This window comes from Penaeus vannamei, chromosome 31 (assembly GCF_042767895.1).
Source record: "Penaeus vannamei isolate JL-2024 chromosome 31, ASM4276789v1, whole genome shotgun sequence".
In the NCBI taxonomy this organism is placed as follows: Eukaryota; Metazoa; Arthropoda; class Malacostraca; order Decapoda; family Penaeidae; genus Penaeus; species Penaeus vannamei.
The window spans coordinates 8,536,270-8,548,769 of record NC_091579.1 but is presented as its reverse complement, the minus strand read 5'-3'; the positions used below and the strand labels follow the sequence as shown (position 1 = coordinate 8,548,769).

At 36.9% G+C, this 12,500-nt stretch overlaps 2 protein-coding genes across 4 annotated transcripts in view; one reads left to right on the top strand and one right to left on the bottom strand.

Moving 5' to 3' along the window:
- LOC113824637 (uncharacterized) overlaps positions 1-1,103 on the bottom strand; it is a 43,723-nt gene extending 42,620 nt beyond the window's left edge. For 2 of the 3 annotated variants that reach the window (XM_027377401.2, XM_027377400.2), the window contains exon 1: positions 956-1,100. The gene's annotated coding sequence lies outside the window, so the exon portion shown is untranslated. Of the gene's footprint in view, positions 1-955 lie in introns of all 3 variants that reach the window. The other variant, XM_070143769.1, reaches the window with a different exon arrangement.
- A 6,144-nt stretch (positions 1,104-7,247) lies between these two features.
- sotv (exostosin glycosyltransferase sotv) overlaps positions 7,248-12,500 on the top strand; it is a 13,909-nt gene continuing 8,656 nt past the window's right edge. Inside the window, exons 1-8 of the mRNA XM_027377403.2 lie at positions 7,248-7,385; positions 8,630-8,731; positions 8,897-9,087; positions 9,938-10,153; positions 10,583-10,786; positions 11,191-11,386; positions 11,491-11,613; positions 12,160-12,273. Of these exons, the coding sequence (XP_027233204.2) occupies positions 7,383-7,385; positions 8,630-8,731; positions 8,897-9,087; positions 9,938-10,153; positions 10,583-10,786; positions 11,191-11,386; positions 11,491-11,613; positions 12,160-12,273 (1,149 nt within the window). The 5' untranslated portion in view covers positions 7,248-7,382. The remainder of the gene's footprint in view (positions 7,386-8,629; positions 8,732-8,896; positions 9,088-9,937; positions 10,154-10,582; positions 10,787-11,190; positions 11,387-11,490; positions 11,614-12,159; positions 12,274-12,500) is intronic.

Sequence of the window (12,500 nt, the reverse complement as noted above, 5' to 3'; positions counted from 1 at the left end):
GTTGTGCTGTTATAGATAACCTATATAAGTATGAATGTGCATGAAAATAACCGAGGTTGGAAGAAGGCATCTGGCAACTCGATAAATGTTTACTGATACTCAATTCCTGCCACTCTTGAAGTGTCACTTTTGCTATAACCATCAGAAAAGGCAGTTTAGCTTAGTGTGTCTATCCATTTATCTTCTTACTGTACCCAAGAGTTTCTCCAATATTAATTGCACCTTTCTTTATTTTCAGGGCCAAGATCGTAAGGTATTGGGGGATCCTCAATATAATTCCCACATATACGAGTAGTTAAGAAAGAGCAGAATGCATCGGTACTAGTATCATCATGATTGGGTATGCATAGATCTGAACACTAACTACATCTCATTCCATGCCTTCAGCTTAGCGTCGTTTTGAGTTTTAGAATTTTAACATTATGCTTATTCATTGGTCCTGTCAATTATTACTACTATATACGGTCTTAGTACACAGACCTATCCTAGATATTCACCAACTATTTTTTATAACTACTACTACTATTTATTACATTGATTGGGACCAATAATATACTCTTTGGCCTAATTTTCTCAATCTTTATACATCCCTCTTCCGATTTACCAGATGAATACCAAAACAATTACTTCACAATCCATGACATGATCAGTACCAAAAAGCCAACCTGACATGACATAAAACATGAGCCTGGATGAAATCGCAACAACACGACAGTGCCACAACAGACACATGTTTTCCATAACTAAGATCACTAGTGCTCTTACCTTGGCAATTCTCAGCACAGTACAGACGAAAGATTCATTTGGACCCATTATTATTCTTGGCGTATTGCCTGAGAAAATGTAATAAACGCATCTACCCTCATCTGTCAGAGGATTGGTCTAGCTTGGCTTGGCTTCCTTTCCTCTCAAAGCCACTTTTCCTTTCCTGTTCGCCCAACCCACCAAATCTTACCATAAATACTGCACCGGAGCTCACTTCCACTAAAACGTGCACAAACACACTTCCAACATCCACGGCTTTTTCTTGTTTTTGATATATTATTACAAGAACTGAAGCTTTTGAGAGTCGGATGATCGTTCAGCGTTGCCAATATCCCTTCGGAAGTGTTGTGCGCGGATTTCCGAGTTATCGTACTTTCAATTGTGCTGACAGGTAAGATTTTTTGTCCCAAATTATTGGCATACGGAATGTATTTATTGTGTAAGCACAATACTCACTAGATGTATGCATTGTATATTCCTTTGTAAAAGCTCATGACTTTAATATTCAAGTTTTATCCATATATATTGATATAATTGCTACAGATCAGAGGTCAGCCATGAATATTTCACACTATTTAGCTTCTTGATATTATTATTTTCTTCATTAATAAGTCTACTTCATTTTACTTAAATGGGGCGTATTTTAAACCCTTTTAACTTCTAATCTTTCATCGCTGGAAATGCTTTTTTGCTAATGCTCAGTCGCTTCTGTTTAACATTTGCTTTGGCGTCTTTATGCCTTTTTTAGTTGATCACCCTATACTCTGATATAGCTAGAATGTACTTTCTCTTTTCTGAAGCCTCCCTTGTACTGCATAATATCCAATGAATTCGCAGTTGCTACTGAAAGTAAAAGCAGTGGCACATTTACCCTTTACTGTTCATAGCACAGAAAGTGTAATCTATTCCAGGCAAACATGCGCGACCTATTCGCATATGTCTCTCCTAATTGGTCTTGGTGCGGGTCAATCGCTCTGTTCTGCACCGATCCCCGTCAACACCACGATCTGAAGGTCAGGTCAGGGTGCTACTCTAGATGGCCGTTTTCTTAATATTGAAAGTGTCGGTGATGCTTTCCAAAAGGTCTCTTGAAAGTGAAATGGAAATCATGTTGTCAATCAGAACTGCTAAAGCTGGAAGTATGATTTCTCGCTACCTGGACAGGTAACTAACAATGTGATTCAGCTGTCTGTTTTCAGTCATTGTAAATCAAGTTTTGAAGTCTTCAATTAGTGTTTAAGTTCAGCTATTAGCTACACTATTTGGCTATATTATGAGGGGTAGATGAGAGGAAAAATGATTACTATTTATTTATAATACATAAATACATAGGGTTGTGGGTACAAATCTTCTTTTGGTTAAAACGTATGCGAAGAAAATTAAATTCATTTTTTTTTCTTTTCTTCGGATACAAAGGAAAAGACGACTAGGAAACCTAGCATATATTACCAAGTCCTTTCGCATCAAAAATGACTTAGATAACTGAGAAAAAATCATGTCGTAATTTTCAATATATTTTTCTTTTACCAAAATGCTGACTGAGCCATACCAAATTATGCATGAATGGCATCATGTCATCTAAAAACATCCTCATATTCTAAAAATCATGTTCGGAGTAAAACAAACGAGTAATATTAATGTTACGGGAGAAAATAAAATCCCTCTCCCTCAAAAAAAGAAAAAAAAATCTTTAATAAAGGCAAATAGCTTACTTAAAATCCACTAAATATTCCTGAAATGAAGCAAGAACAAACTCAAAACCCCAATTTACAAAACAACATTTAGCTGCTTAACGTCGCTGTTTACGGAACTCAAACTAGTGTTGGGTACACATGGCCGACCCACAGAGGACCCACAAGCAGAACGAGATGCCGGATAACATGGGATTCTGATCGCTGTGCCAACGACTCCTGTCCTTTGCCATGACAATTTGCTCCAGCAACCTCTTCAGAGGATCCCCAGCTGCAGGCTGTAGACCCCCGCGCTGCCTCTTCTTATTCTTTATCTCTGTGGATGAGAAAGGATGAATCAGGGAGGGGGGCAAGTCAAGGTAGCTTCCTGCAATGCCATCGGCGTCCTTGTTACTACCAGCGGATCCAAACACGAAAACATAGGTTGGCGAGTTTAGAAGACGGAGACGTGGCTGAGGGACAAAGAGTGGCCACTGGTGATTAGCGACCCTTACTGTCTTCCTTATCACCTGCCTCATCCTCCTTGCCATCGTCTTCCTATTCTACGTTCATCTCGCCATTATCATTAGTATCAATGACCTCAACCCTTTTCCTCTGTGTCACTGTAGTCCAAGGTGTCATATTTTATATCATGAGCTGAAGTTGCGTTTGTGCACCTGAAGCCAAATCAAACACGTTACACGTCTCCTGTCCAGGGCTAGCCTCCCGCTTTGCTTCCACTTTCCAAAAACACTCCATCCGACTTAGTGTATCTAGTATGGCCACAGATTGTTTTATTGGCGTTTTTAGAATCACTTGTGCAGAAAAGTAGGATTTAGGCAAAGGGCACTTTGGTCTGGCTTTCCTGATTACCCTGTGTGACAAGACCTAAGCAAAAGGGAGATAGTACCTGACTTGCACCAGTTTCCAGAGTCAGATGAGGCTTTGTGAAAACCGGTGAACCCCTTGTGATTGGGACTTCCCACCTGTAAAAGGTTAAGGATTCCAACCAGGCGTGTAGTGACCACAGTGAAGAAGGCATCGTGTACCACCTTTCGCCTTGGAAATATAGGGCACATAAAGCAAAAGGAACACCATTGCCAAGTACCCCAACTTTCCATCGAGGCATCATGTCTGTTTAACATTATCTTTGCTATCAGTAGCGAGGTAGAGAGTCACTAAAGTGGCCATACTGTATATCCTTTCCCTTGACGACATCACTGGTCATCAAAGAAACGGTAGAATTCCCGACCCAAGTTCAAAGAGAATAGACTTAGAAGGGAACATCATCACTACAGTCCTCCCAAAGAGCAAAACAGCCCCTTCTCATCCACCAAGACGATATTCTTGCTGATCACGGCTGTTCCATTTGCAGCTTTGAGGAAAACAGATAAGGAGGTAGAGAAAGCAGCCTGGATTGTCTCATCTTCAGTGATGCTATCAAGGAGAGGAAACTTTGTCTCTTGAAACTATCTCCTGAAAGTCAGGCATGACTCCTTATTTCAGACCAGGTCAGGTCAATCAACCAAGCAGGGCACAAGGAAAACCAAGGCCAGGAAGGTAAAGGTTAGGGCAACCAAGGTGTCTCTTGATAACTTGGCAGCACTCAGCCAGAGGGCAATGATAAAGCCAATGAAGTTCCTGGCGACGATTTCACATAGGGTCGTCAGAATCCAACACACCTATTCAGCGTCATAAATACACCTGGCAACGCAGATGTAACTCAGAGTAGTGTGATGGCACCTTGTGTAACCATACAGTGGATCCCTGTAAGTCAGAGGTAGAACCCTCGACCATTTTCCCCCAAAATGCATAACACAATATGGATTGTTCTATGGTCTCGCCTGACCTTTTTGAGCAGGGTCAATATTTTCACACATGCATAGAATTGTTTTAACACTTATTAGTCTCAAGGTTATATGTATGAGAAGATAGTTGGTGCAGTGGCGTGCTGAGGTTGGGCGGCGGTCCCGGCCATTCGAAATAATATAGTGATTTTGATATTTATATCTAAATCGATTAAAGGGTTTATTAAATGTATGTGTTTACACATTCGAAATATCCCAATTTCTCATAATATTTCTCAGTACTAAGCCTTATACTTAAGTCTTTGGGACATACAATCAAGTTGGCTCCGGGCATTACCAGACCTCTGCACGCCACTGAGTTGATGAGAACTTAGTCATACATATATGATCCTATAAACGGGGCGTAATGGAAAGAATGGGATAGCCAGTTGCTCAGACTATCAGGAGCGGACATCATGGGGTCTACAGAGATGGAAGGTGATTAGGATCAAAGGGCAAGCTTTTTAGAATCCTATGGCTCAGACAGCTCGACTGAATTTTAGGCCAGCCTAGACAGTGCCATTAATCAAGCAGCTTTACAAACTGTATCCAAAATCTGTCTAAGGTCCAGGAGCCATAAGGGCTCCCGATATTACAACAGTGAAATCAAGGAGGCCAACCGTAGAGTTAACATATACTGAAGAACTAAAGGAGACAGAGCCCTCGAGAATCTGTCACTCCTAAATATTTGTATGTTATGTCCAGGACACTGTAAAATGGGTTGACAGAAAGTTTTTATCATCAGACATCCCTCTCAGAGATATGACGATGTGTGAAAGGCTGCCCAGTCAGAATAATTGGCTGGCTCTTGATATCTCTGTAAGAACAAGTAGCACCAGTACCATCAGAGTAGATAGCCACTGAAAGAGTATCTCTACTACCAGAGAAACTTACCCTCTTCAGAATCAAGACTACTCGGTCTGCAGACGCAGTATCTTTGCGACGGAATTAGAATTCCTTCTCCAATTATTTCTCACCTGGGAGTGCGCTGTGCACTTGGTCCGCTCTGCCTAGAGTTGGAAGAGTGGTTGACACGTCATGTTCCATCCTATATCTCTACGTAGTTCTTAAGGATAAACCCATTCAACTGTCAATTAGCGCACATCTTTGGGACATCAGGTCTGGTCGATTAATGTTCATGATTAATTGACCTACTTTCGACTTGATTTTTAGACATAAACGTAGCACGAAAGATTATGTGGATGATGTAACCCGATCATTTCGTTGATTTAGAGTTTGGTATAATTTTAATATTCAGAAAACAGTTTAATGAAGAGATAATATGGATAATTGCAAAAGCCGCCTACGAATGTAAGCCTTTAAAATGTCTTTGAAAGTGCGGTAATCGGTCGCGGTTGGCTATTTTGTCCAATTCGTCTGGCTCCTTGGCTTGAGAGTAAGCTGTCCGTGCCTCGATAGCCTCCCACATATGTAGGTCCCGCGAATGCTTTCAGCTTGAGGCAATGGCTGCGTATATTTTATTGATCTGTATCTGTTTGACGCATAAGCCTTAATATTTAGCTTCCCCTTGATAGACGTGGTAGGTGGGAGCCTTCAGTCTACAGAGGGATGCAGAATAATCTACATAGTCCACATAAGTAAAGGCCCTATGAATCTTGCACTTCCTCGCCATCTAGTTTCTATAATGATTGAATGACCAAGTTTCGTAAATAAGTCGTAGAAAATTCCCTAAAGGTAATTACAATTTTCTTTATCTGAGTTCTACATGTTCAAGAACTTCCAAAAATCTTTGGTCGATAATTTTTAAACCACTTAGATTTTGGTTATACTTCTATCATTAAAGAATATGCACAAAATTTCGCAGCCTTATTTGAACTTTGTTTTAAAGATAAAGAAACCTAATTGATTTTTTTTTTGGGGGGGGGCTAAAGTATATTCGGAAAATATCTCATTATTTTTTCTTTTTATTGCGAGGATGAGGGTGGGGGTGCAATTGGCATTTATGTCTTAAATGTAAAATAAAATATCCCAAATTTAAGAAAAACAAATTCAACACACTTTTAAGAACTTTTCCAACGTTATTGATGATCGCAAAAAAATTCATGGTATGATGATTGTAAAAATGATAAATAATTATTACGTGTAGAAGTAATATTTGTAATGATAATGGCTGTGGTAAGAAAATGCTATGATAAATATACACCGAGAAAACGTATTAGTAAGAATCTGATAGTGAGAATGTTAGCAGTAATTATTGATACAAAAGCAAGAAAATACTGATTATTATATTAATAGTAGTGATGAATTTGATGATAATGATCATAATAATGATAATGATAATTTTGATGATAATGATAATGTTAATTTTGATGATAATGATCATAATAATGATAATGATAATTTTGATGATAATGATCATAATAATGATAATGATAATTTTGATGATAATGATCATAATAATGATAATGATAATTTTGATGATAATGATCATAATAATGATAATGATAATTTTGATGATAATGATAATAATGATAATGTTAATTTTGATGATAATGATCATAATAATGATAATGATAATTTTGATGATAATGATCATAATAATGATAATGATAATTTTGATGATAATGATCATAATAATGATAATGATAATTTTGATGATAATGATCATAATAATGATAATGATAATTTTGATGATAATGATCATAATAATGATAATGATAATTTTGATGATAATGATAATAATGATAATGTTAATTTTGATGATAATGATCATAATAATGATAATGATAATTTTGATGATAATGATCATAATAATGATAATGATAATTTTGATGATAATGATCATAATAATGATAATGATAATTTTGATGATAATGATCATAATTATGATAATGATAATTTTGATAATCATCAATGATGGCGATGATACTTATAATGATGGTAATAACACTAATGACAGTCCTAATGAGAGATCATTCCTTTCGGAGGAACCCACACGAATGGGAGTGTACGCACACACGCACACACAAACACACAGTGATGTAGTGTCGCGAGTGGGCACCAGAGGGCAGGAGCAGGCATTTGTTGTTCTCAGAGAAAGGCAGACCTCTCACCAAGGGAGGGTGATGAATCAAACAAAATGGTAAGTGCTGATACTGCATTTTAGTCGATATTACCCAAATGTGAACAGCGATTGGAAATGTTGACTGCTTGAATCACTAGTAGGAAAAATCTCCAATCTAGCTGGGGACAATTCTTGACTTTTTAGGACTACCCTGTACCCGTCCCATTTAGGGATTGACATCAGTCATTTTCATGTGAAAACCATTATGCTTATTATCCTTGGCTAACTGTGACTTTGAGTCATGTACAGTTCTTGTTGCCTTTTTTCCCTTCTGTTCAAAATCTCTAAAAGCACTGTGGACAAATTATAGTTATTGGTGAATACACAAAGTAGTTGATCATAACATCTTCCATAATCAATTGCAACAATTTGGTATTAATGGATTCCTCTTACCCTCTAGTAAACATATGTGTAGAAATTATGCCGTTGAACCCCCAAACCCCCATGTTCTTGGCCCTGATAGCAGGGGAGGGCAGGAAAGGTACAAAGGAAATTACATGGTAATGTATGAATATTATAGGTAGAATCAGTCACTATTTTGTCTAATGCAAGGGCCTTTGCCAGTAAAGGTTTACAACAGGACCACGCCCGGCATTATAAGGGAATCCTGTGGGGTATCGGCAGTTTGGGAGGATTGCGCTAATGGCACTCATTTTAATAACAAAAGAAAGTGGAAAATTAGAAACCTGAGCCAAAAATTATACTTCCTGTGAGAAAGAAAGTAGAAAATAGAAAAACCTGAGACAAGATTTGGCCATGGAAGATTTGATACTGTGTTGCATGAAGAAATGAGCGAATGAACCCTATCATAAATGCACAAACTATCAGAAAGATTGCTGTGTGAACCAAAAACCATCCTCGCTTGGTCATTATGACCCCCTTCCCCCTCCCAGTAATCCCCTACCCCCTCCCATTGGACCCCCAACCAGTGTGGACTGATCACTGAGGATCAAGACTTACACGAAATTACAGAATACATGGGGATGGGGGATAGTACCCCCTTACCTTGAGAGTATGCTTCCTGCCCTCTATCAACCCTGTAAACAGCTCAGCCATTTGAGGATTAACATGTTTTTTTCTTCCAAATTTGAAATGTATCAAACCCGTTACTATGTTGTCATTTGATGTACTTTGTGTGGAGATCTGTGGGATGTTGAGAGGAGATACCCTGCACAATTTTTAAAAATATATATTTAATGTTAATAGTCTTAAGTTCTTATATATGAGTTTGTAATATTTGAAAGAATGTATTACTTTTACAGAAATCAATGGACCTTCTAGTCAGTCGTTGGAAGTATCGGAATTTTGTCATCTCTGTAGTCATTGTAATAGCCGTGGCTTTTTCAGTAATCGGGACTTTACAGGTAAGCCCAGTATAAGAATACATACTAAACTTTTCATAATTTTAAGCCATTTTAAAATTAAAAGATATGTATATGGAGACTTGCTAACAGCTCTTAATGATAAATGGAAAGCATTTGTTACATTAAGTATAAAGTACAAATAATATGTCATATTTTTATTTACAGCTCTTGAGTTTGGGATTATCTCCTATTGTTCACGAAGGACGCTTGAATTTGGAGGCATCAAGTCACTGGCAGGAATTAGTAGTTGGAGGTGAAGGTACCCCAGATGCTAGTAAGACCAGATATGACTGCCACTACTTCAATTGTTTTAATGTTTATAGATGTGGAAGAGGAGGATACCAACGTATATCTGTGTGAGTATCAAAAAAACTAAAACTATATTATTTGAAATATTAACTTGAAACGCTAAGATTAGAACAGGTGCATGTCAGTACATATGTACTTCCACTCATGTCTGTAATCCCCAACACCCATTCATCTATGGACACACACACCTACACACTTCTCCACATCAGCCATTCAAACCACCCTAGGCAGGTGACCTCCACAAATATTTCCAGTCTGTCTGGCCTTTTGTCATCCATGTTATGGCTCCTGCAGCTGCTATATTCCTCTCTCCAACATTTCTTTTGTCTTTCATTTGGCTTTGTTCTGCCTCTAGTGTTTGGGTGGCAAGGTATGATACAAAAATAAATGACAATGAATCACATAGAACCAGTGTTGCATCAGCTGATATTATTACCCTCTGTAGAAACTCATTGAAGTTCTTGGTGCCTAGGTGGTCTCTTTTTCAAGGGTTGTTATTGTTTGCTGCTGCACTGAGAGCCCCAGCCCCACTGCATGCATGCTCACATAGCCTTCTATCTTCATTTTTCATTCATTTGATTTATTTGACCAGGTTGTATGTACTTAGTTTATTAGATAGACTACAGACTATAGCATGTGTTAATAACAATTATCATAAACAATATTAATAATGACAATAATGGTTATGACAGTAATCGTGGTGATGTTAATCAAGATAGTGGTGATGTTAATCAAGATAATGGTGAAGATATTGATAATGGTGATAGTTATGGTAATGATGAAATTCATAATGATATTGAAAATGTTGATAATGACAGGGATAATGATGAAAATGGCAATGATAGTAATGATATAAAAAATGATAGCAAGCGCTAAAAAATCAACAATTTTTTTCAGGTATGTCTATCCAATGATTCGGTATGTGGACGAAGAACATGTCGCCATCAAACCCATGTCTAAGGAGTTTTATGAAATTATTGATGCTATCTTGAATTCTGAGTACTACACATCAGATCCTGATGAAGCATGTATTTTCATTCCACCCATTGATACGTTGAATGAAAATAACCTGAGGAAAGATGAGATTGCTAAAGCATTAGCAATGCTACCACAGTAAGTTATTGTTGAGTCAAGTTATAACAGTATTCCTATAAGTTTTTTAGGTCTTATTTCACTGAGCAATTGTAGTTTTGAATTCCAATTATGTCTTTTTAATCCTTAGCCTATACTGGAAGTCTCATGGTAATCGGTAGAAATAGCTTTTTGTGGGAAGTAGCTACATGTACAAATAGCTTTTTGTTACATGAAATAATAGATAGCTGCAGTTATGATTATCAGAAGTGGTGCAAAATTAGATATTAGAGGAATATTATAGGAACCAAGAGGTTCTGAAAATGTCATGTGTCTTTTTTTTTTTTGTTACTATTTTTTCATTGTATTTATATTTGTAAAGATATAGAAGGAAAGCAAGTATGGATAAAGAATGTATGATAACTTTTCTTATATTCAAAGTGGGTCTTCTAACTTCCATATTTTTTCCAGCTGGTCTGAAGGAGAAAACCACCTTCTTTTCAACATGATGCCTGGAACACCACCAGAATTTGACACGACCTTAAACCTAGATCGTGGCAAAGCTATTGTGGGTGGGGGTGGGTTCTCTTCCTTGACCTACCGCAGAGGTTATGATGTATCTCTCCCAGTATATAATCCAGCTCATCAAAATACACCTATGAAAAGAAAACCTTTGTAAGTTTGTATTTTAACATTTGTCAAACAGTCTAGTTAAATAATCTAACTAGATTCATTATATTATACTATTTTTGCTGAAAGTTGACATAATTTAGGTACTGAAAGTTTTACAAGAAAGGAACCATCATTAAGGAAATTTAGCTTTGGATGAATTTGAATAGTTGTAGATGTTATAATTATTCTCCTAACATTCATATGATGATAAGGATGCCTTGAAAGCTAAGAGTTATTTCAATATAAGCAATAGTGATATACGATTGTATGGAATCTTTTTAGCTAATATTTTTCAAAAGAAGGGAAACATTTTGAAACCTTAGCAACTTTTATCATATATGTATAATATCTTTGTATTATATATAATGTATTATGTATGATTATACTTTAAATATTTATCAATTTAGTGGAAAACGCCAGTGGTTGATGGTATCCTCTCAGCCCAACATTCACCGAGACTACCGTGAAGACTTAGAAGCCCAGCTGTTGGAAAAGCACACACAAGAGAAAGATCTCCTTATTCTTGACAAGTGTGTTCCATTCTCCAATCTGACAGTGCGATGTAGAGGGTCGGATATGTATCAGTATCCTCAAGTTTTAAGTGTAAGTTACATGCCAATAGGTTTTTAGTGTTGTTTAAGATATATTAGATAACATAAATGATAAAATATATATTGTTATTTACTTCAGAATGTTATTTCCTACAGGATGCAAAATTTTGTCTTGTAATTCGTGGTGGTCGTCTGGGACAAACAACTCTTTATGACGCTATGCAAGCTGGTTGTGTGCCTATAATCATAGCAGATTCATATGTCCTACCATTTTCTGAGGTGAGTAAAATGTTTGATATTGGAGGTTAGATTTCAGCCCATCATGCTTATTTTGCAGTGACATGTATAGGATCTTCAGAATTATGAACATTTTAATTTTGAAGATGTTATACCAAAAAAGATATTGCATATCTTACACAAATAAATTATGGTATCTTTGTCTTCACCTAGCACAGTAGGCTGTTCTTCATTTTTTTTTTTTTTTTCTTTGAAGGGGGGCACTGATTAAAATTAATGAAAAAATGAACGAAATTTGGTAAACTGCCTTTTTAATAACTCTCCTTTTTGCATTATTTATTTATACAGAAATTAAATCATCAAGTAACCATAAAAGACAGTATTTTTTCTGTTTCTTTTCATTCTGCATAAGTCAAGATTTTTGCTTAACAGATGAGAAAATATAAAGGCTATTCTTTTTGGATAATGTCTTTCAAAGGAAAGAAGTTCATTGGTGTCATAAAGTATTAGATATTGGGACTATATTTGGTATCAAGACTGATATATTACGTGTTGATGTAATTAATTATGTCTTTGGTCATTATTCAGGTCATTGACTGGAAAGAGGCAGCAGTGCAGATATATGAGGAAGATTTGCCGACTTTAATGCAAACTATCAAAACTGACGTATCTGAGGAGCGGTTAGAAGAAATGCACAAACAGGTGGGTATCAACTGCTTGCCCTGTTATTTGAATAAGCATACACACTAAGGGCTCATCCATAGTCCCAATCTGGATCCTGATCATTTAAAATTGGGATCGGGTTCTGGTTCAGGTTCTGAAGGCAACTCCACAGAAGGGAGTGTGTATCCCATGTCACATACAAGGGTTCAGGTTCTGTAATTTGTTAAAACGACAGACTTAAACACATTGTATCATGGTGGGTGTAT